The sequence below is a fragment of the Aedes aegypti genome, chromosome 1 (assembly GCF_002204515.2).
Source record: "Aedes aegypti strain LVP_AGWG chromosome 1, AaegL5.0 Primary Assembly, whole genome shotgun sequence".
In the NCBI taxonomy this organism is placed as follows: domain Eukaryota; kingdom Metazoa; phylum Arthropoda; class Insecta; order Diptera; family Culicidae; genus Aedes; species Aedes aegypti.
In genome coordinates, this window is record NC_035107.1 from 129,553,715 (window position 1) to 129,579,891 (window position 26,177).

Sequence of the window (26,177 nt, forward strand, 5' to 3'; positions counted from 1 at the left end):
AATACTCGAGTTATAAGAATTTTGACATCATTTTTAGATTCAGGAGACCCAAATTTGGTAGACAGGGAAATTTTGAATTCTAAAATTTGCTTTGTGATATGGTGATCAATTTCGCTCCAATGAGTCATTTTAATTTTTTGGTATTAAAACTATTTTTATCGTATGTTAAATATTATTTCATGAAAAATCAGTTTCATAAACTGATTAAAATCAATGGAGTACTGGTTTTGTCGAAAAACACAACACAAAATTGTAAAATAGTGATCAATTTGTTCCCGGATTACGGTACCAAAAGAAATCTCGATATGTTCCTCTCGAAGAAATTAATCGCTCTTAGGGCTCAAATCCTATACTGGACAGCGAGCATAATTGTTTCATCGATAAACAAAAATCGAGTTTAAAACGTTGGCACCCGTTTTCACTTCACAATCGAATTAAATCATTTTGAAAGTTCCGAAGCAGTACCAGATTTCGGTGCGTATGAGGACATGCCAAATGCTAAAAATTCTTAAGGAGCTCAATATTTTCGTGGATTGTGTTCACACGCCAGTCCCCCAATTACCATGCCCACACAGTTACGGATCACCCACAGTGACGGACCACTTTGGCATTCAATATCGGATAACTCGCTCAAAACATAAACGTTGACGTAAAACATATTTTTCCCATATTATACTATTTGTCTTCTACCATTTGTAATGTTAAGCACAACATTCAACCGCTAAATAACTGTGTTTTTGACAAATGCTTAGTTGGTTCCACACAGCTATCAATATATGATCGTTTTCTGTAAGAAGCACCGTCAGCATTCATGAGCTCCCACAGGTGGTAACATTCAAATGTTATAGCATAAAACATGCTCGTTCGCTTCGATTTAGTATAAATTCATCTTTGGAAAACATTTTTCTTGATTGTTGATTCTAAATATCGAATATTAGCACTTCTAACTAGTGATCCATAATATGAACTAGGAAATGATTGTTTACCACGGTTATGGATCACTTCCAAAGAATGTAGATTTCTGCCGTTTTAAGCATTGTATTTGACATTTTCAGACAATAGCACTAAGGATAAAGCTAATAAAACATCAAGGTTAGTAAATTTCATTCTTTAGCAGACAAAAATAGGTGGAAAACTTGGTGTGGAGCGAAAACAGTTCATGTCTCAGTTACTACAATGCAGTATCACAAAAAAAATGGAATTTCACCCTTGTTTTCAGCTCTAACACTGCTATTTTTTGCAGTAATATGTGACACATTGTTAACTTTCGCCAAATTATGCAATACAGATGCATTGAGTTGAAAATCTCTTGATTTTGTGCACTGATCCGTTATATGTCACAATTTGATCCATAATATGAAAATTGATCCATAATATGGTTTTCAGATACCGAAACAATTTTTAATTTTTATGCAATCCTATGTAAAAATTACACTCTAAACAGTTTACTAACTAAGGTTCCAATTGGAAACGATTCAATTCGTGCTTTTAAATTACAATTTTACGTTTTCAATGTAGTTTTATTGATTTTTATAGGTTGGACTCCACACTATTTGATCCATAACTGTGGGGTCATGGTATCTCCGACATCAAATCACCAATGGTGAAAATCGACACATATTCTCAAATTTTGAGCTTTTTAGGAGTTGTGATAAAACTGTGCGAATAATATTGCGATTTAAATCTTTTAATGTAAGAAAGTATACTGCCGTACGAGTTTGAATTTAGCTTAGCTTCTGTTTAAATGAAGCCCATACCATTCCAAATTCCTAATTGTTCTCTTTTCGATTTTCAGATGGAAGGACTGGTTCGTGAAATGCAAGATCCTGAATCCGGAGTTCCTGTGCGTAGTCAAAAACTTTTCCTCACTTCGATTCCATCTGCTTTCATGGGTAAGTATACACACTCACCATAATCAAACTCTCACTTAAAAACCTTTCTTATTGAAGGTTACGATCTCATCGAATGGTTGATGGAACGGTTGGTTATCGAAGAATCGGAAGCGCTGAACATAAGCAATCAACTTTGTATGCATGGCTATTTCTTTCCCGTGTCGGATTCCAAAACACTAGTAGTTAAAGATGATTCCTCGTTGTATCGCTTTCAAACGCCGTACTATTGGCCGTGGCAGCAAAAAGCACCGGATAACATCGAATATGCAATCTATTTGACGAAGCGATCCCTAAGAAATAAGCAACGGCATGGACTGGAGGATTACGAAGCCGAAGCAATGGCCAGTTTGCACAAGAATCTCAAAGGCAAGTGGGATTTCATCACAATGCAAGCAGAAGAGCAGGTGCGATTGGCTAAAGAGCGGAAGAAGGGCGATAAAATTGTTGGAGACTCTCAGGAACGAGCGTATTGGAGAGTTCATCGTCCGCCTCCAGGTCAGTTTACTCCTATGGAACCGTGTCCAATTCCATCTCGTGATCGTCAAGGAAAACCACGAAAACGAACGGTTGAAGACTGGCAGCGTGAAGTGGAGATTTTGAAGGCCTCTCTTGGACGGAACCGTGTCAAGATGTCCCAAGCGTGCGAAAGCTTAGTGACGTATTTCGAAACATTCAGCGAGTACGATCCAATGATGCAGCCTCCGCTACCTTCTAATCCTTGGGTCACCGAAGATGTGAGCTTTTGGCAGATGAACAATCCGTTGGTTGACGTGCCAACTGAGAAGCGAGTTAAGCGTTGGGGTATTTCAATTGAAGAGGTTGTGTCTGATCCAACAGGACTACAAGAGTTTACCGCATATCTGAAAAAGGAATACTCGCATGAGAATATCCGCTTTTGGATGGCGGTGAATGACTTGCGGAGGTCGTCTCACTCGCAGATATCAAGAAAAGTTAGGGATATTTACGAGTATGTTCCGATTTGTCATTCTGAATTAAATACCATTCTTACAACTTTTTTTTACAATTTAAGGGAATTTCTGGAACCTGGTGCCCCTTGCGAAATCAACATCGATGGCAAAACAATGGAAAAGGTCCATCAGGGTTTGAAAAATCCATCTAGATTTGCTTTTGACTCTGCTGCCGAGCATATCTATATGCTGTTGCTGAAAAAGGATTGCTATCCGCGTTTTGTTCGCTCTGAACACTACAAAACATTAATGGCGAACGCAATTCAACCATCGCACAAAAAGCGTTTCTTCGGATTCGGAGGTGGAGCAAAGAAGAAAGGCTCAACAGCAACTGCTCCAAATCCTTCGCTTTTGTCTCAGGTATGCTTGTAATTACTGCAAATGAAGAAAATATGTTCTGACTAAATCCATTTTAGCCCACCTCTCAAGCAACTGGAGCTGTCAATAGCCTTTCTAGAAGACGGGGAAGTGACCGAAGTTTGTCTGGGTCTGCTCATGAGTTAGCTGTCTGTGGAGTTAAGGATAATACTAAAGTGCCACATTCTCATAGCCAAAGCAATTTGAGCGATATTCCTTACAGGTAAGTGAATACGAGCAAATAATTGATAAGCGACAAATCGCCTTTGAAAGTCAAGTCGATACTCTTCAAACAGCAAAACACAGAATATCATCGAGCTAGATTCGTGTCTAATGCGCATCGGGTAGAACAGTGTTATGAGCTTGTTTTTGAATTTATTTTCCGTTTATTTTTTCTCTTAGTGTCTCGATCTACAGAGGTGATATGCCTTCCGGTGGCTTTGTCGGACATATGGGAACAGTTGAACGTAACGACGAACAGAGAATCGGACAGCAGTAAGAAATGCTCCGGGCGTTTGGGCACTTTTTTCTTCTTACTAACTTGATCACTGGTTTATTGTTTCAACTGACTGGGCTCACACTTGGACCCACTTGGAACTGTTTGGACGATAATGCTGTGCCGTGGTCCCCTTTGTTACATGCTCCTCCTCTGCTACATCACACACACGCAAAGTTTTGTTGCTTTATTTTCTGTGTTCACTAATCTTATCAGCTTTAGTTGGCTAATCAAACGTTACTTATGTAAAATACTACAGCTTCATTGATGTTATATATTATTTATCTATGTAATTAAGTAGAAGCCATGTACGCTTAGGTAAATTCATTATGCTATCGTTGGTTAAAACAGATTTCGACGTAATTTATTTAACGCACACTACAATCTCTATCATGTGGATGTCTAAGATCTGTTGTTAAACATTTTACTCAAAATTGAGTTTATATCATAACAGTATAATATGTTATCATCAAATTCCGTATAATTTATGATCTTGCCCTAAAAGCCATTGGCAACCAATGTGTAGATTGTTGTTACTGAGCAAACGCATGTATTTACATGTTATTCAACAATGCTACAATAGAGAGACGATCCTCGAACTGTTTCGTTACCTATCTTCACCATCATCAGGCTGCTATATAAGCAATATCTATAATTATTCCCTGAAACCCCTGGTACTGGTCAACGACGGACCTGAAACGACTAATTCGATTAAGAACGCCAGGTCGGCAGATTGTGACATACGTGAATAATGAGCTTATGCATGCTATAAAACGTTTAACTTTAACTGTGCGCCTTGTTTTCAAGTTGCCCGTGAGAGAGAGCGAAACAGCACCAACACACGGCGCACAGTAAAAGTCGTGAGAACAAAAGAATTTATGGCACGTAAAGAGGCTCATGTCGCCAGAAGCCATACACTTGTGCCCGGTACCCGTCAGACCAGAGAGCTGTACAGGGCAGCGAGAGCCGAAGAAAAGCTAATCCACCGCAATAAAAGGTAGCACGAAGAAAGTGTTGTAGCTGAAGCTCGAGATAGCATGAGATTTTGTGCAACGGTCAATGGCACGCGGCATAATACCATACCAGTAGTGCCCGCCATGTGCAATTATCGAGACTTTAATTTGCTGATTGATAAAATAATAGTGGCTGTCAGGTGGAAACTCCACTTCCAGAATTTGATGAACGATGAAAATGAGCCTTTGCATGCTATAAAACGTTTGAACGTTACTGGAACGTGAAAAGTGATCATGTGGTCTTTGTCCTCCAATAAAACTAGCAGTTCTTACAACTGGTTCCGGGAACCCACAAAGTGCCGTTGTCCGAAAATATATCTGCAAACTTTCCTCGCCTTGCTACAAACCATCGTAACACCTCGATGAGCCGATCCGCCGATAAATCGGAGACCAGCTCCTATGTGAACAGCCTTAGTCGCAAGACAGATTAAGATGGCTCCGAAGGCGTACACCGCGGTACGTACGTCTGGGACCTGGCCTATCGTGAACTGGTCCGAAAAAGTCTACGCCCGTCTGGGAGAATGGGCGCGATATCGTGACTCGCTCAGCAGGCAGCTCACCCATGAACTGCTTCACTGGAGATGGTTTGGCTCTGAAGCACTAGTGGCAACGATGAACAACATGGAGACGATGCTTCTTCCATCCAATGGCCAGTATTTCGACCGAATGATGAACAACAGCAGCTTAGGTACAGCGTGAAGTAGTCGTTCGTGGTATTGCTCAACGAGTAGACGAGTCAGCCGATTGCCCCTTTGGATTAACCAAAATCGGGTCATCAACTCCTCTAGACCTTCTGAAGCCGACACATTGCTGTTAATGTTCAGCGACTAATTGGAGGATTATACCCCGTTTGGCATAAAGTCGTTTGGCATAATGGTCGTTTGGCATAATGGCCGTTTGGCATAATAATAGACTTAAAATAAATATCGGCATTTTTGAAGCTTTTACCGAGATCAACACCACCGAGCCCGTGGCAAAAAAAATTGGTAGGTTCAGAGATTTTCCAAGCTAAGAATTTCAAAAATTGTTATGACATTAGAGAGCATTACTAAATAAAACTCGTGACGGGTCTCTACATCTCAGAACACAGAGTATCTTTGAGCTTGTTGCGATATACATATTTGAAAACAGTAAATTCGCAAAGCAAGTTCGCAGTTAAGCATCAAGAGAACGCTCATAGAATATTTCGCTGCAGATCAAGCTCTGTCCCAGTCTGGACGTAACACTCGATGAAAATTACTTGATAAAAGAATGGAATTTATTTTGCAAAATATCAAAAGCTCTATCCAAAAGATCTATCAATGTGACTTAATACAAAAATAGCATATACATATACGAGAGCAGATTATTTTTCGTTTAAAATGTTTAACGCTCTAACGCAAAAAAAAATCTTTTCACAGCATAACTCAAATGAACAACGCATCTTGAAAAAAAAAAAGTTTGTGGCAAAACTTTTCAACGGTTTAATTTAAATTCTAATTTTGGAAATGTACATCAAAAACACCGTCTATTATCGAGAGAAGGGAAAGTTTGTGATTGAAATAATATTTTTTTCAGCATATCTCGGAAGGAGATCACGCGTTTGCCCCAATAAAGTATATGTTGAATATTGGCAGTTTCAAAAGTAATTATCATTCTAACAACACGTCTGGCAAGAATTGATAAAACAGCAAAATATAAAAATGGTTAACATTTAGCTTTATTTAATAATAAAATTTAAAACAATATAAATATAAAGAACAGCCTATTTTTAAAAGAAGGCAAAATTTATAATTAAACCAATAGAAGAATGGACGCCAAAAATTATTTTGGCATAGTAAAACGAAACGACACGAAAAAAGTGCGATCAGAATCATCGAAGTGATTGTGCTGTACTTTTCCCCGAATGCCATTACCCCGAATGACTGGTTTCCCCGAAAAGTGGTGACGAGAAAGAACGACAAACAGTCAAAAAAGGAAGTATTCTGTCATTCACGGCTATTCACGTGTTGGTAAAAATGCTGAAGACGGTCAAACTCGAAAGAACCGCCAATTTAATAAAGAAGGGTGCATATTAGATGGTCAGTTCGGGGAAGTAGGCTAGTCGGGGAAACGGGATATTTGGGGAACTGGCTTTCGGGAAAACGACATTCGGAGAATCAAAATTCGGGGAAAAGTAGCACAACCCAACGAAGTAACTGCAGTAATCGATTTCTCTTTTCGCTGATAATTTGAGCAGATCAATGTTATCGATTGTTATCGCCCTTTTGTCAGTTGAAAACAAAAAAATACTTTAAAAATATAGCTCCAAAGAACAGCCTATGCTTAAAAGAAGGAGAAATTTATTGCAATTTTAAATCAATAGTTTTCATACCTTTAATTATGGTTACATCATATTTAGATAAAAAAAAATAGAACGATTAAAATATTAAATGCTAAATATATAAAAATCTTCAGTGCAAAAATTTGTTCCAATAGCGAAACTCAAAAGAAGAATTCATATTTGAAAAAAGGGTAGTTTCTGGAAAAATGGTAAAATACTATTAGCAATAACTTTTTTTATATGCTTTAATATATTCAAGAGCGAATGATTGTTGAATAAAATGTCATTTTGTACCAATTGACTCCAAAACAAGCCTGATGTCCAAGAATAATTCAATAAAAACATTTTAACGAAAAATTGAGAAATTCTTGGTTTCTGAATAATTATGCCAAACGACTATTATGCCAAACGGCCATTATGCCAAACGACCATTACGCCAAACGACTTCATGCCAAATGACCATTATGCCAAATGACTTTATGCCACACGGATTTATGCCAAACGACTTTAAGCCAAATTGGTGGTAATTGGGGACCGATACTTCACCACAAACCATCCAACCAAATACAAATGAGTTGAGTGCTGGAGGTCGTTTTGCTAACGAAGTCTGACGTCCATTCCTGAAGAAATCGAAGAGTGAATCAATTCCCAAAACCATATCTACCGTCATGGAAACATAGTACTGACATTTGAGGTAGCCGGCTCCGTAGAATCCTGTTCTTCAGACTTCAATAAACTGGTCACATATTGCAAATGTAGAAAGAAAGAATTTCGAAGATAATATTCAGCAGATAATCATGTCGATGTAGGCGGCTTCGTGGCACCCATACTACTACTACTCATATGTTATAAAAAACATATGTCATAAAAAACATCCGAAGTTTTCTTTCAAGAAATGGAACATATCGTGGTGGCCCAAACTAAAGACCGGCCCAGCCTACAGACTCTACAATAGGAATTTATCGTCAAATACTTCAAAAAATGATAGTGAAAGAGTCACATTTGAGTCGTTATACAAAACTGTATGTTTCTTGAATTACAATTGAACTCATAAAAAACTTTAAATACGTTCTAAAAGAAGGGGAACTTACGTATTCTCGGCAGTCTAAGCCGATGCCGCGCTTCTTTTGTAATTTTCTTGGGCATCAGCAGACAAATTCCGTGTTTGCCTGTTTACATTTATACGTTGCTCAATCCTCTATCGATTCACATCGATAGACTTGTCAAAATGCTTTTGGAAACGTTTTTACAACGCTGCGAACATCCCTTGGCAGTGTGACTATTGTCGGCAGCCTCATTCTGTTCGGCAATTTTCCCATAAGCACTGCTGGTGAATCTCTTCGGTAGCTCCAAATCAATCGCATTTTGAGGCGTGTTCGTTTGAATTGATGACATATTTGGCGATATTGTTTGTTCTGACTCGAAAATCTCGTCAGCGGGAAGCGGGCAGAATCATCCGAATGTTTTCATTGATGTGTTTTGATAGAAAAATACTGTGTATTTGGCGTTTGAAAGTTGGTTGCATGAAATTGAAACTGCGAAAAGAAACCACGTGCTCCGGTGGGGATCGAACCCACGACTCCCTATTCGCTAAATAGAAACAGACATCATTGAGCGATATCTTATATACTTTCGTCATTCAAATTCACGCGCGCATCAGTCAATCGTCGACCAACAACCTTGATAATAGCCATCGGAGGAATGAGCAAACCATCGAAAACAAGGATTGACAAGGAAACTAGGAAGCACAAAATTACCGACCGCATTCTATCGGTGTTGAAGTGTTAACCGAACCAACAAAATAATAACACACAATGTCCATAATAGGTCAGAATTGACATGCAACAAATAATATGAAAATTGATTGGATTTTTATCAGTAGAAATCTTTCATAAGTTCGAGACGGTCTCAAGCCAGGCAATAGAAGAAGCTAACGTTATCCAACGTCAACTTGGCGGTTGTATCTCGGAAACAATTTCTTACTTTTTTATATTTTTTGAATTTCTATTGATTGATTATACTTTTTAAAGAACTAATATACTCAACATATTTTATTTTACATATTTAAGTTATGTACCTAATCATATTTACGTGTAAATGAAGCCTCAATACCTATGATGTGGGTTGTATCGCCCCGTTAGAGCACATTATCTCGATTTATCCTACAACAAACCTATGGAATGGAATTCAATAGTAACAAAGAGGGCATAGAGCTCTGTTGGCTTTAAGTTGATGACGCGGATTATTCCAAGTGCAATGCTTTACCAATTCATGAATTCAATGAAGTTTAAAATGAATTGTACGTCATTAACTAAGCGTTCTCAAAACGTAAATAAATATATTAGCTAAACAAAATCGAAATAGTTATTTGTTACTCAGCTCAACGTATAGGTTTTCATCTAGTAAAAAGTATATTCATGAAATACCGTAATTTCGGGTGAAATTGATCATTTTTGACGGGTTTTCTAGTCTGTTTTCAATAATGTTAACAATGCCAAACAACTAAATGTAGGAAAACAAGTACGAAGGTGAGCCTCATCGACTTATGTACCGAAATTTTCTAACAAATGTTATTTTAGTGTTAACAAATACCTCTAAAATTAAAAATCAGAGGATCTCATTTCGGGGTGAAATTGATCACTTGTCAATGCCATTATTGTTAGTTTCCAAAACAACTCTATATGATAAATTTGAGCTCCCTGAATCCGAATATGCTTGTAAAATTCATAACAATGCAATATTTATATAAATAACGAACAGTTAAATTTCAAGAATTACGCGGAAAACGCCTAAATGTATGCAATTTCCAAAGGAATTCAATGATATCTAACAGAAACTCAATTATTTCAACCACATGAGCTAATTGGTACGAGTTTTGGTGATGAAATCTGGTTTGGGGATATATCTCAAGCATCCTCACAAACTTTCAGGTTTATACCATGTTCAAATTCTTGCTTATGAATAGAAGTTCATAGCTGTTTGTCAATACTGCACCGTGCATGATTTTGAAATGTTACGTTATTTTCATAGTAATAAACATTCTTTAACGCAAAAAACTTCACAACACACAATTCTACAAAAGTTACGACAAGCAACGTTCATTAACTGTAGCTTACATTGATATTTGTGCTCCATTACGGATAAATAAAATCGTGTGATACGATGATCAATTTCACCCTTCTGATCAATTACACCCGATTTTACGGTACTGAACATGTCAATAATACGACACCCTTTATACTAATGTATGGTATGGATTGAAAGATACATATGCAGTCACCCCACAGTTATTGATAGCACACAGATATGGATCACAGTTAGATTAAAACAGGAATATCTCATCAAATAGAGTTGCAATTATGCAGAGCACATTTTACCTATGTGAACCATATATCTGTACAGCTTCGCAATCAATTATAATATTCTTAAGCATATTTTATCCGTCCGTAGGAAATAAAATGTCAACCGTGTTCCCAGAAGCGTTGATTCATAACTGTGGGGAATTGAAAACCATACCACAGTTATGAATCAAAGATAAGACGATTCCGAAACAAACGCCAAAACGTATGCTCTCACTAACACACCATTCGTTTACCTCGTAGATAAATTGCTTTTATAGTGTCTGATCCATAATATGAGTCAATTTCATCCATAATAGGAATCCTCCTATCCCACTGATCCACATATGTGGGGTGGACATCGTTTGAAATTTCTATCGAAATCGATACTTTTTCGTAAATAACCGGGAATTTTTATGTGTATTCTAAAAAAAACTATATTCTGCAGTGCCAGGGAGCTAATTTTGTTTTGTACAGCGTCACCATGATTTTTAATCATATGTTGGTAAGAAAGATGACCCTTTGTTGATCCATAACTGTGGGGTGACTGTATATGTATTTAAAATGTTCATCGTTATACTGATCTCTAGATTTACGTCTCATAAATCTGTTAGTGTGTTAGCTATCTTATTACTTTTATTTCTCATATTTTTCTTATGTTGCCCAGTGTTTATCTTATCTTTTTCCAACACATTCTCTGAACACATAATGCGCATTCGCTCCACCTGATGTTCGCTGTTTTAACCCATCTTGATGAAAATTCCATAAACAACCGGTTTGAAAGGTGTCCTTTTTCTACTGTTGATGTTGTACCCGGTCACCAAATTGAAGTTCTGTCATATCTAGCTCCTGCCTCCCTCTGACACTTACATTTTTTGAACACTAACACTTCTCTAAGTCCGGTATGCGAGTGCTCTTCGCATACCATGGAGCTGTCCTCCGTTCCCTCTGCTTTCGGTATCGGAATTACTCTACAGCAAGTTTTCCAATGGTATCTGTTATTATTTTCACTGCAGGGAAGTACACTCCAAACCGCTTAGTACGACCCTGGAGTCAGCCGTGGAATCATCTAGCGGCGCATGTTCGGTTTGCCCGTGGGACTCCCCACCGACCTCCAAAGCTTTGGTCCCTGTCGAAAAGAAATCCGCGGCTGCCGAGAAGGAAGCTCAATCGTCTGTTTCTGTATCCGTTTGTCCTTGGGATGATGGCGATGCAAAACTACCTTCAGACAGGTATCTTTCTGGAAGGAGTATTTAAAGGACAGTTTTTAAATGCATTTCTTCTCAGTTCTAGCAAAACAAAAGCTCTGAATGCCATCCGTTCATCCACCGATATCAGCGAAGTTTCGGAACGCATGAAGCGATCTTGTGGGCTTCGGCAGAATACCTTGGACAGCGACTTTCACAGTACAAAACGGCTGGTACCGGTTGTGACGGAACAAAGACGAGCTTCCATGACAATTGCACCGAGGTGGGCACTCCGAAAAAAAAAAGATTCATGTCAATGATTTACTCTGATCCATATTTTTCAGGTTGTCCGATTTACAATTTTCCATACGTGCGAACTCAGCTGGAAGTGAAACCGTTGGAAGCAGTGCATCACTACAACAGCAGCATTCTGTGGACTACTCTCGGAATATATCGCAAGGATCGCTGTCAACTAGCTTCGAGGAACGGGAAGATGCGACGGGAACTCCGAACGTATCGGAGGAAAATTTAGTCAAGATAAAGAAAGATAGTGTGTCGGAGTTAGAGCAAGATCAATCAAGCATTGCTGCAAACAGTGTTGTTCAGAATAAACCTACTGCTCAAGTGAACAAAAACAATGAACGTACTTGTGTGTGTGCCACAATACAAACAGACATTACTGCAGTGGGATATAGTGTGAAGCAAGAAGAAACAAAACATATTACAGAAGAAAATGTCGCTGAATCTACCAAGGCAATGCCCACCGCCGCTGGAGCTCAAAAAAGTGAAGTAATGGGAGGGGAAAAATTGCCACCCACAATCAGTGTATGCTTTGCGAACAACTCCTCGGAGGAGGAGTACCGTCGAAAACGATCATTAGAACCCAGCGGCGAGAAATCGTTCGACGACGAGCAGGAGGTACGCCAGGAAGTGGAGGAGGTAAGAATATTCGGGCGTGATTGATTTAGGAAAAACTTTCCATTCCTCCGGTAGCTATTACCAAATTGAGCCTATCAACCGGTGCAGACAAATGGCCAGCCTCTGCGGCCTCATCTTTTTAAGTTCAGCTCCGCTACCACCTTTACTAGCAGCTTCATTGTACTTACGCTGGTAAATGATATCCTTAACCTCCCTCAAAGTGTTTGCTGGTTGATTTCCATTGTCCACAATAATGACGAAGGTATTTCCTCCGTTGTCTTTACCTTCATTGCCTGCGCTGTCAGCGCCATTCAACTGTTCATCAAAGTACTGATTCCTCCTTTCTATCATCTCACGTTCGTCTTTCAAGATACTTCCATCCTTATTTCTGCACATCTCAGCTCGTGGCACAAATCCATTGCAGAGTGCGTTGATCTTCTGATAGAGCTTGGTTTTTGGAGAACCATAAGCACAGTTTAGTTTAGAGTCCTTCTTTGACACATAGAAGATGATCGAACAGCTGCCCTTGACATGGAGAATAGACGCTGTTGTGTGCCGCTCCTAACATGGAGTACAGACGCTCCAGATTTTTTAAAGGAAAATCCATCTGATTATACTAGACAATTCTTGCTAAACAATATATATGATCTACAATCTATTTTTTATTCCGGCATTCATTTACAGGTATACTTTACCAGCGAGGAAAATGATGAAGAAGGTATCGGACCCGGGTTGTACCACCGAATGCCAGAACCGCCCCAGGATATGTCTCCTCTGGCGGAAGATGACAATTTCTCCGAATCTCTCTCCCAACCAAATCAGTCCTCGCTGGAGCAGGTCGAGTACGACATCTTGATGGAGGGAGACAATCTGGCACCGGGATGTGTGGCCCCAGCTCCTACGCCTGCACCGTCTATCGCACCGCTGGCCGAAGTTGAGATGGATCCCGGTGATGACGAACCGGAAACGGAGACCGATCACACCGAAACGGTGACAGTGCACGTGACCACCCGGGAGAAACAGGAACAGGAACCGGAAGCGTCCGCCGGGGCAACCGTAGTGATCATCGAGGATCAGGTGAAGCGCAGGAAACGTCGAGAACGAAAGGATAAGGATGGCGTTCAACAGCAGAAAAGTGAGGAAGACAGTAGCGAAAAGAAGGGGAACGCCGTGTGCCCCTGGGATGACGAGTAAGTGTTATTTTTATACCGATTATGATATACAGGCAACTCTCCATAACTCGATATTAAAATGGACCATCGAGATAGAATAGCACACAAAATGAGTGTAAAACGTGTCCATTTTGGCTTGTCCCGGGATTCAGCACAAACATTGAAGCTTATCTTGGGAAATACCGAGATCCCCAGATTTTACAGAAATGTGCATTCAGATTGGCTTTCACAGCCTAGGCTTATAAAAAGGAGAAATGTTGAAGAGAAACACATAATTTCATCATTTCATGAAAATAATTACCTATTTAGTCTATTTCATCGAAAAATGTTTGAGTTTGTGAAAAAAAATCTTTGTTTTGCATTAGCATTTAGTGGTTCTCCGCAAATCTCCCTCATATGCAACAAAGAAAATCCATCAAAAAGAAGAGACAAAGGAACAACAACAAAAAATGATAGCGATACAATCGGATGGATATGCTATGATCAGGGTTTTGAATTTTCGTATCAATGATGCGAAATCTACGATTTTTCGCACGTAAGGAGAATGCTTTTTTCGCTTCCTCACGTGAACATCTTTTATCGGTCGCACTAATTTTCCCTGGAGCTACGATGGTGGATAACCGAAAATCACTCCGGGGATAATATATTTTTCACTCCATCATATTTTCGCTCACTAACTGCTCCTTAGAATTATCACTATGTGGATAAACAAAAACTAGTGCCGGCGACGGGATTCGAACCTAGAACATTGTTAAAAATAACCGTGATGCCTGCACGCTAACCATATTACCACACCAACTTGACGAAAGGAGTGGTTAATTTGGTGTATAAAAGCAACTGCTGCTTGTAGCGATGCATACAGGAAAAGTTCTCCATGGATCGGAAAAAGAGAAAACAAACTTCTCACAGCTGCGGAAATGTGCAATTATCTATTTTCGCTTTGTTTTGTGGACGGATAATATCGCAAGGCAGCTAATCGCTGAAAATTGCTGTGAGGGATAAATCCATTATCGTGAGAGTGAGTGAGAATTCGGAAGCCTGGCTATGATAGATGTCAGGGCTGGTCTCATACTCGACCGTTGCAATGAAAAAGTCGTTAAGGAAACTGTTAAGTATTGGTACTATTGTGAAAAGTGTAACATTCGCGGAAATCTGATTCCAAAGTACAACATCGGTACTCTTTCTCACACGATTGACATCTAGCCGATCAACAAACAGTTCCTAGATCTCACTACTTCGATCCAACAGCTACAAAACAAGTTGCTTGGTATACGCTCCTCCAGTAAAAAACAAATCGATCATCAGCAAAACTGCATTGAAAACGCTGATCGAACCGAGGAAAAACATACAAAGCTGAATCTGGACCCCCTAGAGCGTTACGTAATTTGTGGATGCAGCCATATGAAAAACATAGACTCTTAAAATTGTGAAACCTGAAAGCTGGGGGCTATTAAAGGGCTATTCTCTTTGCGCGGTGCCGGGCCGGGGCCGGGACTCGTCCGGGGCCCGACCGGATTACTTTGAATTACTTTCTTGACCATTCACATCAAAGCTACCGTGCCGTGCCCGGGCTCAAACCAGGAAGTAACCGGGCTGTCAAAAAAATTCGTCGGCATCGATATTTGAGGCTCTCCGGTGGCTACACCAAGGGTGGTACTGGCGGCTCTTTATTGCTACCCCAACGTGTAGCTGGTTCTAAAATGTAAACAACCATACAAAACTACGACCAAACAATGGTGAAGGCGTAATCAATTTTCGTAAAATCGTCTCTTTTATTAATTGAGCATAATTTTCTGATTAAATCGCCAGCTGCGCACTGCAGTAACACGTCGTATTCAACGCCTTGTAAACAATATATTTCAAGCGCATTAATTAGCTGAAGTTTCGCGAATAAATATTTTTACTTTTCCGCGTTAAGCCTTAAAACTGGTTCTGGACTTAGGTTGGCGGCTTTTCAATTTTACTCCCAGTTGACAGCCGCCCTCCACCCTTGGGCTACACGGCTGGAAGAATATTCTTTGTCATGTTTGTAGTTGTGAGTTCGCTGTGCATTATCAATATGAAGCAGAGGTGTCATATTTGTTTTTATTTATGTTGCCATCGTTCGTGAAAAAAATTGAACGCATCTGAGAAAGATGGTTTCGGAGGTTGTTTTGGTGGTGATTGATTAGTGAGAAATTACCTGGGAATTCTCGGAACAATTCCCTGGTAAATAATTATTAATTATTTGAATACAATCCACCCATTTCGGCATTAGTGCTGGTGATTTGTTGAAAATGTGAATGAAAGGAATGTTTTGAAATCAGTGGGGTCATCAGTTCTGAAAATGGTTTGAACTTCGTTGGACTTTTTATTGTCTCTGGTGTTGTTTGCAAATGTTCTTGATTAAAGGCTGGTTTGCTACTGACAAGAAAAGGAATCGCCTATCTCGATGCGTGGAAAATTTATTCCCAGAAATGGTCCAGAAAATCACATTTTTCTTATCATAGTACGCAGTTGAGAAGAAATGTAATTTCAAACGGGGCTCTCTGTAGGAAATGTCTTGGCTCATTCATTCAAGGAATTCCTTTGCTTTTCTTGAGCAAAACAGCATACTTAGCTTAAGACATTAACGTTAACCTTTCGGTCGTCGCGCGAATTTTTGTAACGCGAGTAGTCGCGCGTTGTATTTTGTACAACACCCTTGGTTTAGCGAATTTCCCAGGAGTCTGACCACTTAGAAAGATGACGCCTTCGGCAAAATTGTTCACTAGCTTACGGGCTATTTTTATTATAGCCAAGAAATTCGGGATTTTGCCACTAGGTGGCGCTAGTGAGCATGAAACTTTTGTTTCTCAGATCTCATGATCAGTGGTCAGTGGTCAGAAAGATGACGTCTTCAGCAAAGTTGTTCGGTAACTCAAGGACTATCATTGTATGAGCTATTTGATTCAAAATTGTGCCACCAGGCGGCGCTAGTGAGCATAAAACATTTGTTTCGCAAATATCTCAGCAGCCTGATCACTTAGAAAGATGGTGTCTTCGGCAGAGTTGATCAGTAGCTCAAATTCTTTCTTTGTTTAATCCTTAAAGTTCGAGATTTTGCAAAATAATGATAATCCCTGAGCTTCTGAACAACTTTGTCGAAGGTGCCTGTCTGAAAAGTCGGGATCCTGCAGTATCCGCAAAACAAAATTTCATGCTCACTAGCGCCGCCTGGTGGCAAAATACCCTATTTCTGGGCTCAAATAATGATAGCCCTTGAGCTACTGAACTACTTTGCCTAAGACACTATCTTTCTAAGTGGTCAGGCTCCTGAGATATCTGCAAACAAAAGTTTCATGCTCACTAGCACCGCCTAGTGGCAAAATTTTGAATCAACTAGCTCGAAAAATGATAGTCCTTAACTTACTAAACAACTTTGCCGAAGACGACATACATCCAAATAGTCAGGATCCTGAAATATCTGCAAAACAAAAGTAAAACTTCCATGCTCACTAGTGCCACCTTGCGGTCAAATTCCGAATTAAATGAGGTACCATCAGATAGCGCTTCACCTCCAGAATAACTTTAATAAAGACCCCAAGTTTTTATATTATCTGGATTTTAAGATATGACGATTTCAAACTGTGGTTTCCTCGAACCTTACATAGTGCGTTCATTATTATGAGACTTCCATGTACATTTGTTGATTTTACCGTATTATAAAGGGCCATACTATAAATAAAACTGTCGAGTATTGTTCTTAAGAAGATTCTTGAGGAATACATTTTGGTTTGGTGTCGATAGATATCTTTGTTGCAAAATGATAGCATATAAATCACAACTGTTGTACAAAGTACAGCGCGACAGCCCGAAGGTTAACAGTGTTTGACTTCTTTAAAATTATATTTGACTGAGACAGAGCCTGCTTTACAGTAGTGTTCCATAAACACTACGGTGGGTAATATGGAAAAGCGCAAATTCAAATGTATACAACCAAATAAAAGTTTTTTTGCAATTTCTCATCGTAATAGGCTGTTTTTCATCACGCCAATCTGTCATGATACGGCCTACTTTCCTGCACTGAAGTATGCAGTGCGGGAATAGTCATTACCTAACTGAAACCAGTGCTGTAATGATTCATTACGCAACACTTTCTCATTACGCAACTGTTTTCAGTTGCGTAATGAATCATAACACAACCATTTCTCAGAAATTGTAAAATAATGGTGGATGCGTTCCGATATAATTTCTGATACCCTCAAGTGGTCTTCTACGAAATTGCAAAAAATGTTGTACGTAACTCGTTGCAGAACTCGATTTTTACAGCACTCGTCGTAATTATCCTACTCGGCAAGCCTCGTAGGATAATTTTACGACTCGTGCTGTAAAAATCATCATTCTGCAACTTGTTCCGTAAACTACTATTTCAGTTCCAGTTAAGATCACAAACAACTTTCCCAGTTAACATACGATCGTATATGATGAGATATAAGAGTACAAATGTGGAGGCGATAAACGTACATTTTGCATGCAGCCTCCATGCATTTGTACACGTATATAGCCTCCACTTTTGTACTCTTAAGCGCTATCATATACTGGGTTGCGAGACTGTACGACACAATTTGGGCGGTTTTTCGAAATCAACCTGAGTTATCCATTTATATTTATTTATTACATTTATTACAAGAGGTGGAAATTGAAAAACAATCGAAAATGTTTTACGTAAATAATTAACAGTCCCTTAAAGTTTCATTTAGCTATCTTGAAGGATTGTTTAAGGAATTCCTAAGAAATCCCTCCAAAAAATTGTACAGGATGTTATCTAAGGTTTTTTTTGCAAAATCCCTGCCAAACTATCAATGCACTCGCGATCCTGCTATGAAAATTATATGGCAGGATTTGCAGAAAGAAATCAAGAAATGTTTTGCTCAATTAAGAAACAAAAATTTTGAAAATAAAATTTCTCAATTGAACCCTGGCTGTAAGCCCTTTTGGAAATTATCTAAAATCTTGAAAAAACCTCAGAAACCAATACCGGCATTGAAAGAGGAAAATAAATTATTACTGACTAATTTCGAAAAAGCTCAAAAACTTGCTATGCAGTTTGAAAGTGCGCACAATTTTAATTTAGGACTTACTAGTCCAATTTAAAATCAAGTTACTCAGGAGTTCGAAAATATTCTCAATCAAGAGCACGTTTTCGAAAATGCCTGGGAGACTGATTTGGAAGAAGTGAGAACTATTATTAAAAAAATCAAAAATATGTAGGCTCCTGGCGATGATGGAATTTTCTACATCCTCATCAAGAAACTTCCAGAAAGTAGCTTATCATTTTTAGTTGATATATTTAACAAATGTTTTCAATTAGCATATTTTCCTGACAAATGGAAAAATGCTAAGGTTGTTCCAATTTTAAAACCAGACAAAAATCCTGCAGAAGCTTCTAGCTATCGTCCAATTAGTTTGCTTTCCTCCATCAGTAAATTTTTTGAAAGGGTTATTTTGAACAGAATGATGGCCCACATCAACGAAAATTCAATTGTTGCCAAACAGTTCGGATTCCGCCATGGACATTTGACCACTCATCAACTTTTGCGTGTAACAAATTTGATCCGTTCCAACAAATCTGAAGGCTATTCTACTGGTCTTGCTCTTCTAGACATAGAAAAAGCATTCGACAGTGTTTGGCATGAAGGTTTGATCGTAAAAAACTTTGATTTTCTGACATACTTTGTTAGAATAATTCAAAGTTATCTGTGAAATTGTACACTTCAGGTTAATTATCAGAACTCTAGATCTAAAAGACTTCCTGTAAGAGCTGGTGTTCCTCAAGGCAGCATTTTGGGACCAATATTATACAATATTTTCACATCTGACTTACCTGAGTTACCTCAGGGATGTCAAAAATCCTTGTTTGCGGATGACATAGGCCTCTCCGCCAAAGGACGAAGTCTGCGTGTCATCTGTAGTCGATTGCAAAAAAGTTTGGATATTTTTTCTTCATACTTGTAAAAATGGAAGATTTCTCCTAATGCTTCCAAAACTCAACTAATAATATTCCCACATAAACCAAAAGCTCTTTATTTGAAACCTTCAAGTAGACATGGTGTCACGATGAGAGGGGTTTCAATAAATTGGTCAGATGAAGTTAAGTATCTAGGGCTCATGCTAGATAAGAATTTAACTTTCAAAAATCACATTGAGGGCATTCAAGCCAAATGTAACAAATATGTAAAATGTCTCTATCCCCTTATTAATAGAAAATCAAAACTTTGTCTTGAGAACAAGCTTTTGATATTCAAACATATTTTCAGGCCAGCCCAGCCATGTTGTATGCTGTACCTATATGGACTAGCTGTTGTAATACCAGGAAGAAGACTCTGCAGAGAATTCAAAATAAAATTTTGAAAATGATTCTGAGGCTTCCTCCCTGGTATAGTACCAATGAGTTACATAGAATATCCAATGTTGAAACATTGGAACAAATGTCAAATAAAATAATTAAAAATTTCAGGCAAAAATCGTTACAATCTTCTATTGCCACGATTAATGCGTTATATGTTTAGGTTAAGTTAGGTTAAGTATATTAAAAACGTTTTTTTCTCTTATAAGCAGGTGAAATCAACTCACCTGTAAAAAATCTGAACTGCTACGGCAAATGAAATGTAATATGTTGTTAACAATTTCATAGAGATGGAAGATCTTTGGATGAATTATCTGAGGAATTTCTGTAATAAATTTTGAAAATGGCTTTTGATGATATCAATGGTTCAATCGCCGCGACTTGATCGACCGAATCGTCCGGACAATCTTGCAATTCATTTGTATGTTACTTCTCGCCAAAAACAAATCGATGATTCACTGACACATCAAGTCGCGGCGATTGAACCATTGATATCATCAAAAGCCATTTTCAAAATTTTTTACATAAATTCCTCAGATAATTCATCCAAAGATCTTCCATCTCTATGAAATTTTCTTCAGTTATTTATATCCTAGGCTTCCTTAATCATTTCATTCACAAGTTTTTTTTTATACTTCTGAGGTTCTTGAATTACTTTTTCAAAATTCTTTCCAGGATTTTTGCCAGGGATTCCCTCAAATATTCAGTATTTCCTACAAAGGTTTCCATGGAAACACCTTCAAAAACTTCACATATTCACCTCCAAGGATTCTTCCAATAATTCCTCCAGGGATTATTCCGAAAATTTCCCCCTGTTAGATTAACTGAAAGGATTCCTTCAAGAATTCCTACAGGAATTTCTTGAGGAATATTTAAAGGAATTCCTGAAGACACTCCTGCAAGAATTCCTGAAGGAAATCCTGGAGGAATTCCTGAAAGAACTCCTGGAGGACTTTCTGAAAAACATCTTGGAGGAATACCTTGGATCCTCCAGGACTTCCTTCAGAGATACTTCCTAGAAGAATTCCTGATAAATCTCCTGGAGAAATTCTTGAAGGAACTCTTGAACGAGCTGATGGAGGAATTTCCGAAGGATCTCCTGGAGAAATGCGTGCAAGAATTCCTTCAGGAGCTCATTCAGTAATTCCTCCACGTGTTTCTTTAAAGATTCTTCCTGGAGAAATACCTGAAGGATCTCCTGGAGATATTCCTGAAGGAATCCCTGGAGGAATCGCTGAAAGAACTCCTGTAGGAGTTCCTAAAAGAACTCCTAGAGAAATTCTAAAAGGAACTCCTGAAGGGTCTCTGGAGGAGCTTTTGAAGAAACTCTTGAAGAAATCCCTGAACAAACTCCTGAAAGAATTCCTGAAAGATCTCCTAGAGAAATTCTTGAAGGATTTCCTGGAGGAATTGCTGAAAAAACTTCTGAAGGATTCTTTGGAACTCCTGGAGGATTTGCAAAAGGAACTTCTAGAGGAATACTTGAATTGAACTCCTGGAGGAAATTCTGAAGAAACTCCTGGAGGAATTGGTGTAAAAACTCCAGGTGGATTTCCTGAAGGAACTCTTGGAGGAATTTCTGAAGAAACTCCGGATAGAATACCTGAAGAAACTCCTGGATGAATTCCCGAAGAAATTTCTGAAAGAATCCCTGAAGAAACTCCAGGAGGAAATGATTGGAAAGCTCCTGGAGGAATTCCTGACGGATTTCCTGGAAAAAATTCCTTCAGGAGTTCCTTCAAAAATTCCCCCACGAGTTTTTTCAGAGATGCTTCCTGGAGGAATTTCTGAAGCATCTACTGAAAAAAAAATCCTGCAGGAACTCCTGAAGGAATTGCTGGAAGAATTCATACAGGAATCGCTAGACGAACTTTTGGAGGAATTCCGGAAAGAATTCCTTTAGGATGCTAAAAGAACTCCTTTAGGAATTCTTAAAGAACTCCTGGAACAATTCCAAAAGAAACTCCTGGCGGAGTTCTTGAAGGAACTCCTGGAGGAATTCCTGGAGATGCTCCTAGAGGAATTTCTGAAGCCATTCTTGGAAGACTATACGCAGTTATGTGCAAGACAACTGAATATGAGTGCGGATGAGAATACTGTTTTGGAGTCTTTGTTATTTCGAGTCAAAGAACTTGAAAGTAAACTGGCTGAAAATAGCGGAGAAGAATCAAAAGTACAAATTCCAGTTTCCGACGGCAGTGTATCGAGTATTTCTGCACCTGATTCTGTTGAATCAGGACCGGTAATCGACCTGCAACAAGCCTACATAAATTCACTGACGTCGATTGATTCTAATTCTTCGAACGGGATAAGTCACTCAAATGCATTTCTGAATTTACCAGACATTTCATCACAGTCAAAGTGCGTACATTTACGATCACTGTTAATGACGTTCTGGTCAAATCCACAGTGTTGTTCAAAATTATGGAGCAGTGATTATCTGTTCAATAATAAATACCAGTAATCTCACTCATTTTCCAATCAGCAATCAACATATTCCTATTATCCCCGATCACCCAAACTGCATTCAGGCTAGTCAAAGCTTCAACCCTTAAAACCAATCAATCCTGATTGCCATAGGAAAATATCATCGATCCAGGAATACCTTTTTGTTTTCTATCATCCCCCAGCCAGCAAAACGTGGTAATCAGGTGAAATTAAATGTGCGCATCCTGTAATATCCTGTGAATTACCACCCCCCCCCCCCCAAATGAATAAATTTATTGTTTAAAATTTGAATTTCAAAGTAACAGTGTTTAAGGTGATTATAAAACGATGCCAAACTTTGAAATTTCTAATGCACAAGACTGGAGAATCTGACAACAGTTCGCGTTGAAAATCAATCAAATTACTTGCTCTCTGATGGTGACCAATGGGTTAAATTTTCAATGGGAAGCGCTGCTTGGTTCTCAAGTCTTGTGCTATTGAAAATTTGAGGTTTGGCTTCGTTCTATAATCACCTTAAGCTTAATTATTTAATACCAGTGCAATTCCATTGCTCTATCTTTCGTTGTGATTTCTTTTTTTCTCGCGCAGCAAGTGAGGGTTGTGAGTCCGCCCCTGAACGATTCTCTCGGATAGACTATGAGAGGGCTAAAGTGTTAATAGTCATTAAAAATTTCGTGTAAATATTTTTCTTTAAATTTTGAATTGAAGGTTTTTAAAGTTTTTTTCTTAGTATTAGTTTTCTTCTTCTCCTTTTCTTAAAATTTAAATATCAAATGAATTTCTGAATTAGTAACAAAATAATAGTAACAGAGTTTGCTGTATTTTCAAATATTGGAAGATCGCTGTTCACTTCTATGTTGCGAATGTTATAGTCTGAATCAGGTGTAAGGTATTTCGCATAACGATGTTTCACATAAGGATGGTTCGCATAATTTAAAGCGTTTTTTGTACACATAATGACATAATGAGAATTGTGAGATTTCTTTAAATTGCTGCCTGTTCTAGCATAAAACATCTCTTGGCGAAACGTTCACTTTGCCAATCGACTAAATACGCAATGTCATTATGCAAAATGGGACACCCCGCTTTGAATATAGTAACACATCGGATTTTTATCGGTTTAGGTAGTTGAAACATGTGAAATTCGATACACAAAATATATCGCCACAGACAAATACAATCAACTCTCCATGACTCGATATTCCGTATTTCGATATCGCGTTAGAGAACCATTGTTAAAGTTAGTTTTCATGGCTACCTCGATGGTCCCTTGGATCGCATTTACACTGGTTTGATGTTCTTTAACTCGATACCTCTCTTATTCGATGGTAGCTTCAATATCGAATTGTGGAGTTATGACAGAAATTCTTGAATTGAAGTACAAGACGTGTAACTTTTTCGCGAATTTCATATCAATTTGTCTATTTAATCCAATAGCGAAGTATATGTAATGTTTAGTTTCACGGTAGTTGTTCAAAATATGTGTGTTGTATATGCTTGTCTCAAATGATGTCATCTAATTAATCATAACTATATGATTGTTTTCTTTTTTCAGAGATGATTCTGCTACGGATGATGCTCCATATGTGAAAACGTACTCCACTCTAGGTTATCTGTGAGGATTTTAAACATGAACTACAAAAATCATTCGAAGCGTGGATCCGGAAAACAGTAAAGTTATGCTGAAGGTGGAGTTATTTTTTGAAGAAAATGTATTGAGTGTGTTCTTTGAAGTACTCGTTTATGATACCGTTAAGAATGATGTATCGTCGAAAAAATGTGATCTTTTGAAGTGTTGGTCAATCGGAAAATGATCATCAATTACCAATATGTTGTTGCATTACATCAAGGAGAATGTTTAAAGTTCATGGTTGGAGAAGTTTGAGTCAAATTTCCATTAGGGTTACGATCCAAGCCCTATAACTAATCCTTTTGTGAAATTTCTCATGTAAACCTAACAATGACAGTTCTAATGAGAGCAATCCATGCATGATGACTGCAATCGGAAACGACAAGAAAGATTTCAAACTCCCAGCTAAAGATCTCCAAAGGGATTCGAATCGGTCCAAGATTTCTTTTTGGTGCATCTGAGAGCCCCAAAACTTTTAATACAACAGATAAACAACTGCAATGCATCAACCTACTAATGGACATCCTCGTCTGAGACTTCATTCTTTCTGGTCATTTTCGGAAATTCCCCTTGAAATATTGTTGGTGTGACTTTTTGCGTTGGTTTTCTTTGCAATCCTTCTGTTATGAAATTGTACTTGTTCGATATCTCAAAATGTGTTTCATCACCATAACATCAAATCGGTGATCGCGAGGAATCCTTTGTCACATTTTAAATCACGTTGAATAATAATATTTGAAATAAGCATTATTAACAAAGAAAGCATTATTAAAAGCATCATGGATCTTAATATATAGCCATAGCAATAGTGTCTATTTACAGTGCAATCTTAAATGTTAGCAATAAGTTAGAAAAAGAAAGTTTTGAGACAAAAGAATTGTTTTCTATAGTGCATCGACAACTTGGGGAATAATAAAGTAAAGAACAATATGTCTCATAAACTACTGTTAAGAAATATTGATGAAATCACAATTGATCCATGCAACACATGAGCTGGTCAGGAAATTAGAACAACGGTTCCTGTTATTAGAAGAAAAAAAATACTGTATCCAATAAACGTACCTCTCACGTTAGAAAGCATTTTCGGAGGAACCATGTAAGCTTAAAACAATAATACCCATTTTATTGATATAACACAGAATATCTGCTTAGTTGTTATACTAAAACTAAGGGATAAGAATATTTAGACATCATAGTATCGTAACGCATTGGAAGTAATATTTTGTGAATGATTAACATACCTGTAGGGAATCACAAAATCTCAAGGAAATCTGATAGGCTTTTACACCATAGCAGACAAACATCCCTGCAGTTTTTGCTTACAATCGAAGAAAACCAACCAAAAAGTGAATGGAAATGAAAAGTTTGAAGAGGAATGAATGCTATATGCGAAGAGATTACAAGATTGAACTGTCATTGTCGGGCTTACGTATGGAGTGATTAAAGTAGGCACGGTGCCCCGACAGACCGTTATTATGTAAAAAAATTGTCCATCAAATCTGAGTACAGGGCTCGATTCCTAAGGTCATTCTGCACCTCTGGGCTAATTTTTAAAAAAATCCCTAGGCGGAATCTCAAGAAATCCTGATTTGAAGTTTTTGACTTAAAATTTCAATATAATTTATATCCAAACTGCACAATAACGCCGGGGAAACCTAAAAAAAATCGTTCAAAAAGACGTTTCGCCGTCTTAACTAGTATATAATGGTTATGGATGTTATATTTATAAATATTTTTAACTAACTTAACTAACCAGCGTGGTTTGATTATGTTTTTATATGGCTTAAACCAGTAAGCTTAGTTCAATGGAATGAAATCTAAAAAACTAAATTTCAATTTACTGGTGATGCTTCGTTCGAAAAAAGTAAAGATTTCAATGGTTAATATTATTTATTTACAGCTTGTTTTTCGACTTTCACACTAAGTGACCAGCCCACTGAAGTTTGCCGTATTTATTTTTCTTAATATTATTTGCTTCTTTGTACTACTCTTGTATACGTCAAGTTTTCCACCGAGTATTGTTCTTGAACTTTACTTTAAAATTAATGTATTCTGTTTTCTCATCCACAACATGATTTTGACTACTCGG

The 26,177-nt window shown here is 38.1% G+C and overlaps 1 protein-coding gene across 7 annotated transcripts in view; it reads left to right on the forward strand.

The window, feature by feature from the left end:
* LOC5576890 overlaps positions 1–25,427 on the forward strand; it is a 167,090-nt gene extending 141,663 nt beyond the window's left edge. For 5 of the 7 annotated variants that reach the window (XM_021847678.1, XM_001662940.2, XM_021847693.1 and 2 more), the window contains exons 5-14: positions 1,796–1,892; positions 1,950–2,859; positions 2,923–3,220; positions 3,277–3,440; positions 3,620–3,712; positions 11,383–11,598; positions 11,654–11,836; positions 11,898–12,492; positions 13,156–13,661; positions 24,014–25,427. In XM_021847678.1, coding sequence (XP_021703370.1) covers positions 1,796–1,892; positions 1,950–2,859; positions 2,923–3,220; positions 3,277–3,440; positions 3,620–3,712; positions 11,383–11,598; positions 11,654–11,836; positions 11,898–12,492; positions 13,156–13,661; positions 24,014–24,077 — 3,126 coding nt within the window. In that variant the 3' untranslated portion in view covers positions 24,078–25,427. The remainder of the gene's footprint in view (positions 1–1,795; positions 1,893–1,949; positions 2,860–2,922; positions 3,221–3,276; positions 3,441–3,619; positions 3,713–11,382; positions 11,599–11,653; positions 11,837–11,897; positions 12,493–13,155; positions 13,662–24,013) is intronic. The other 2 variants (XM_021847718.1, XM_021847709.1) reach the window with 1 other exon arrangement.
* Positions 25,428–26,177: the final 750 nt, after the last annotated feature.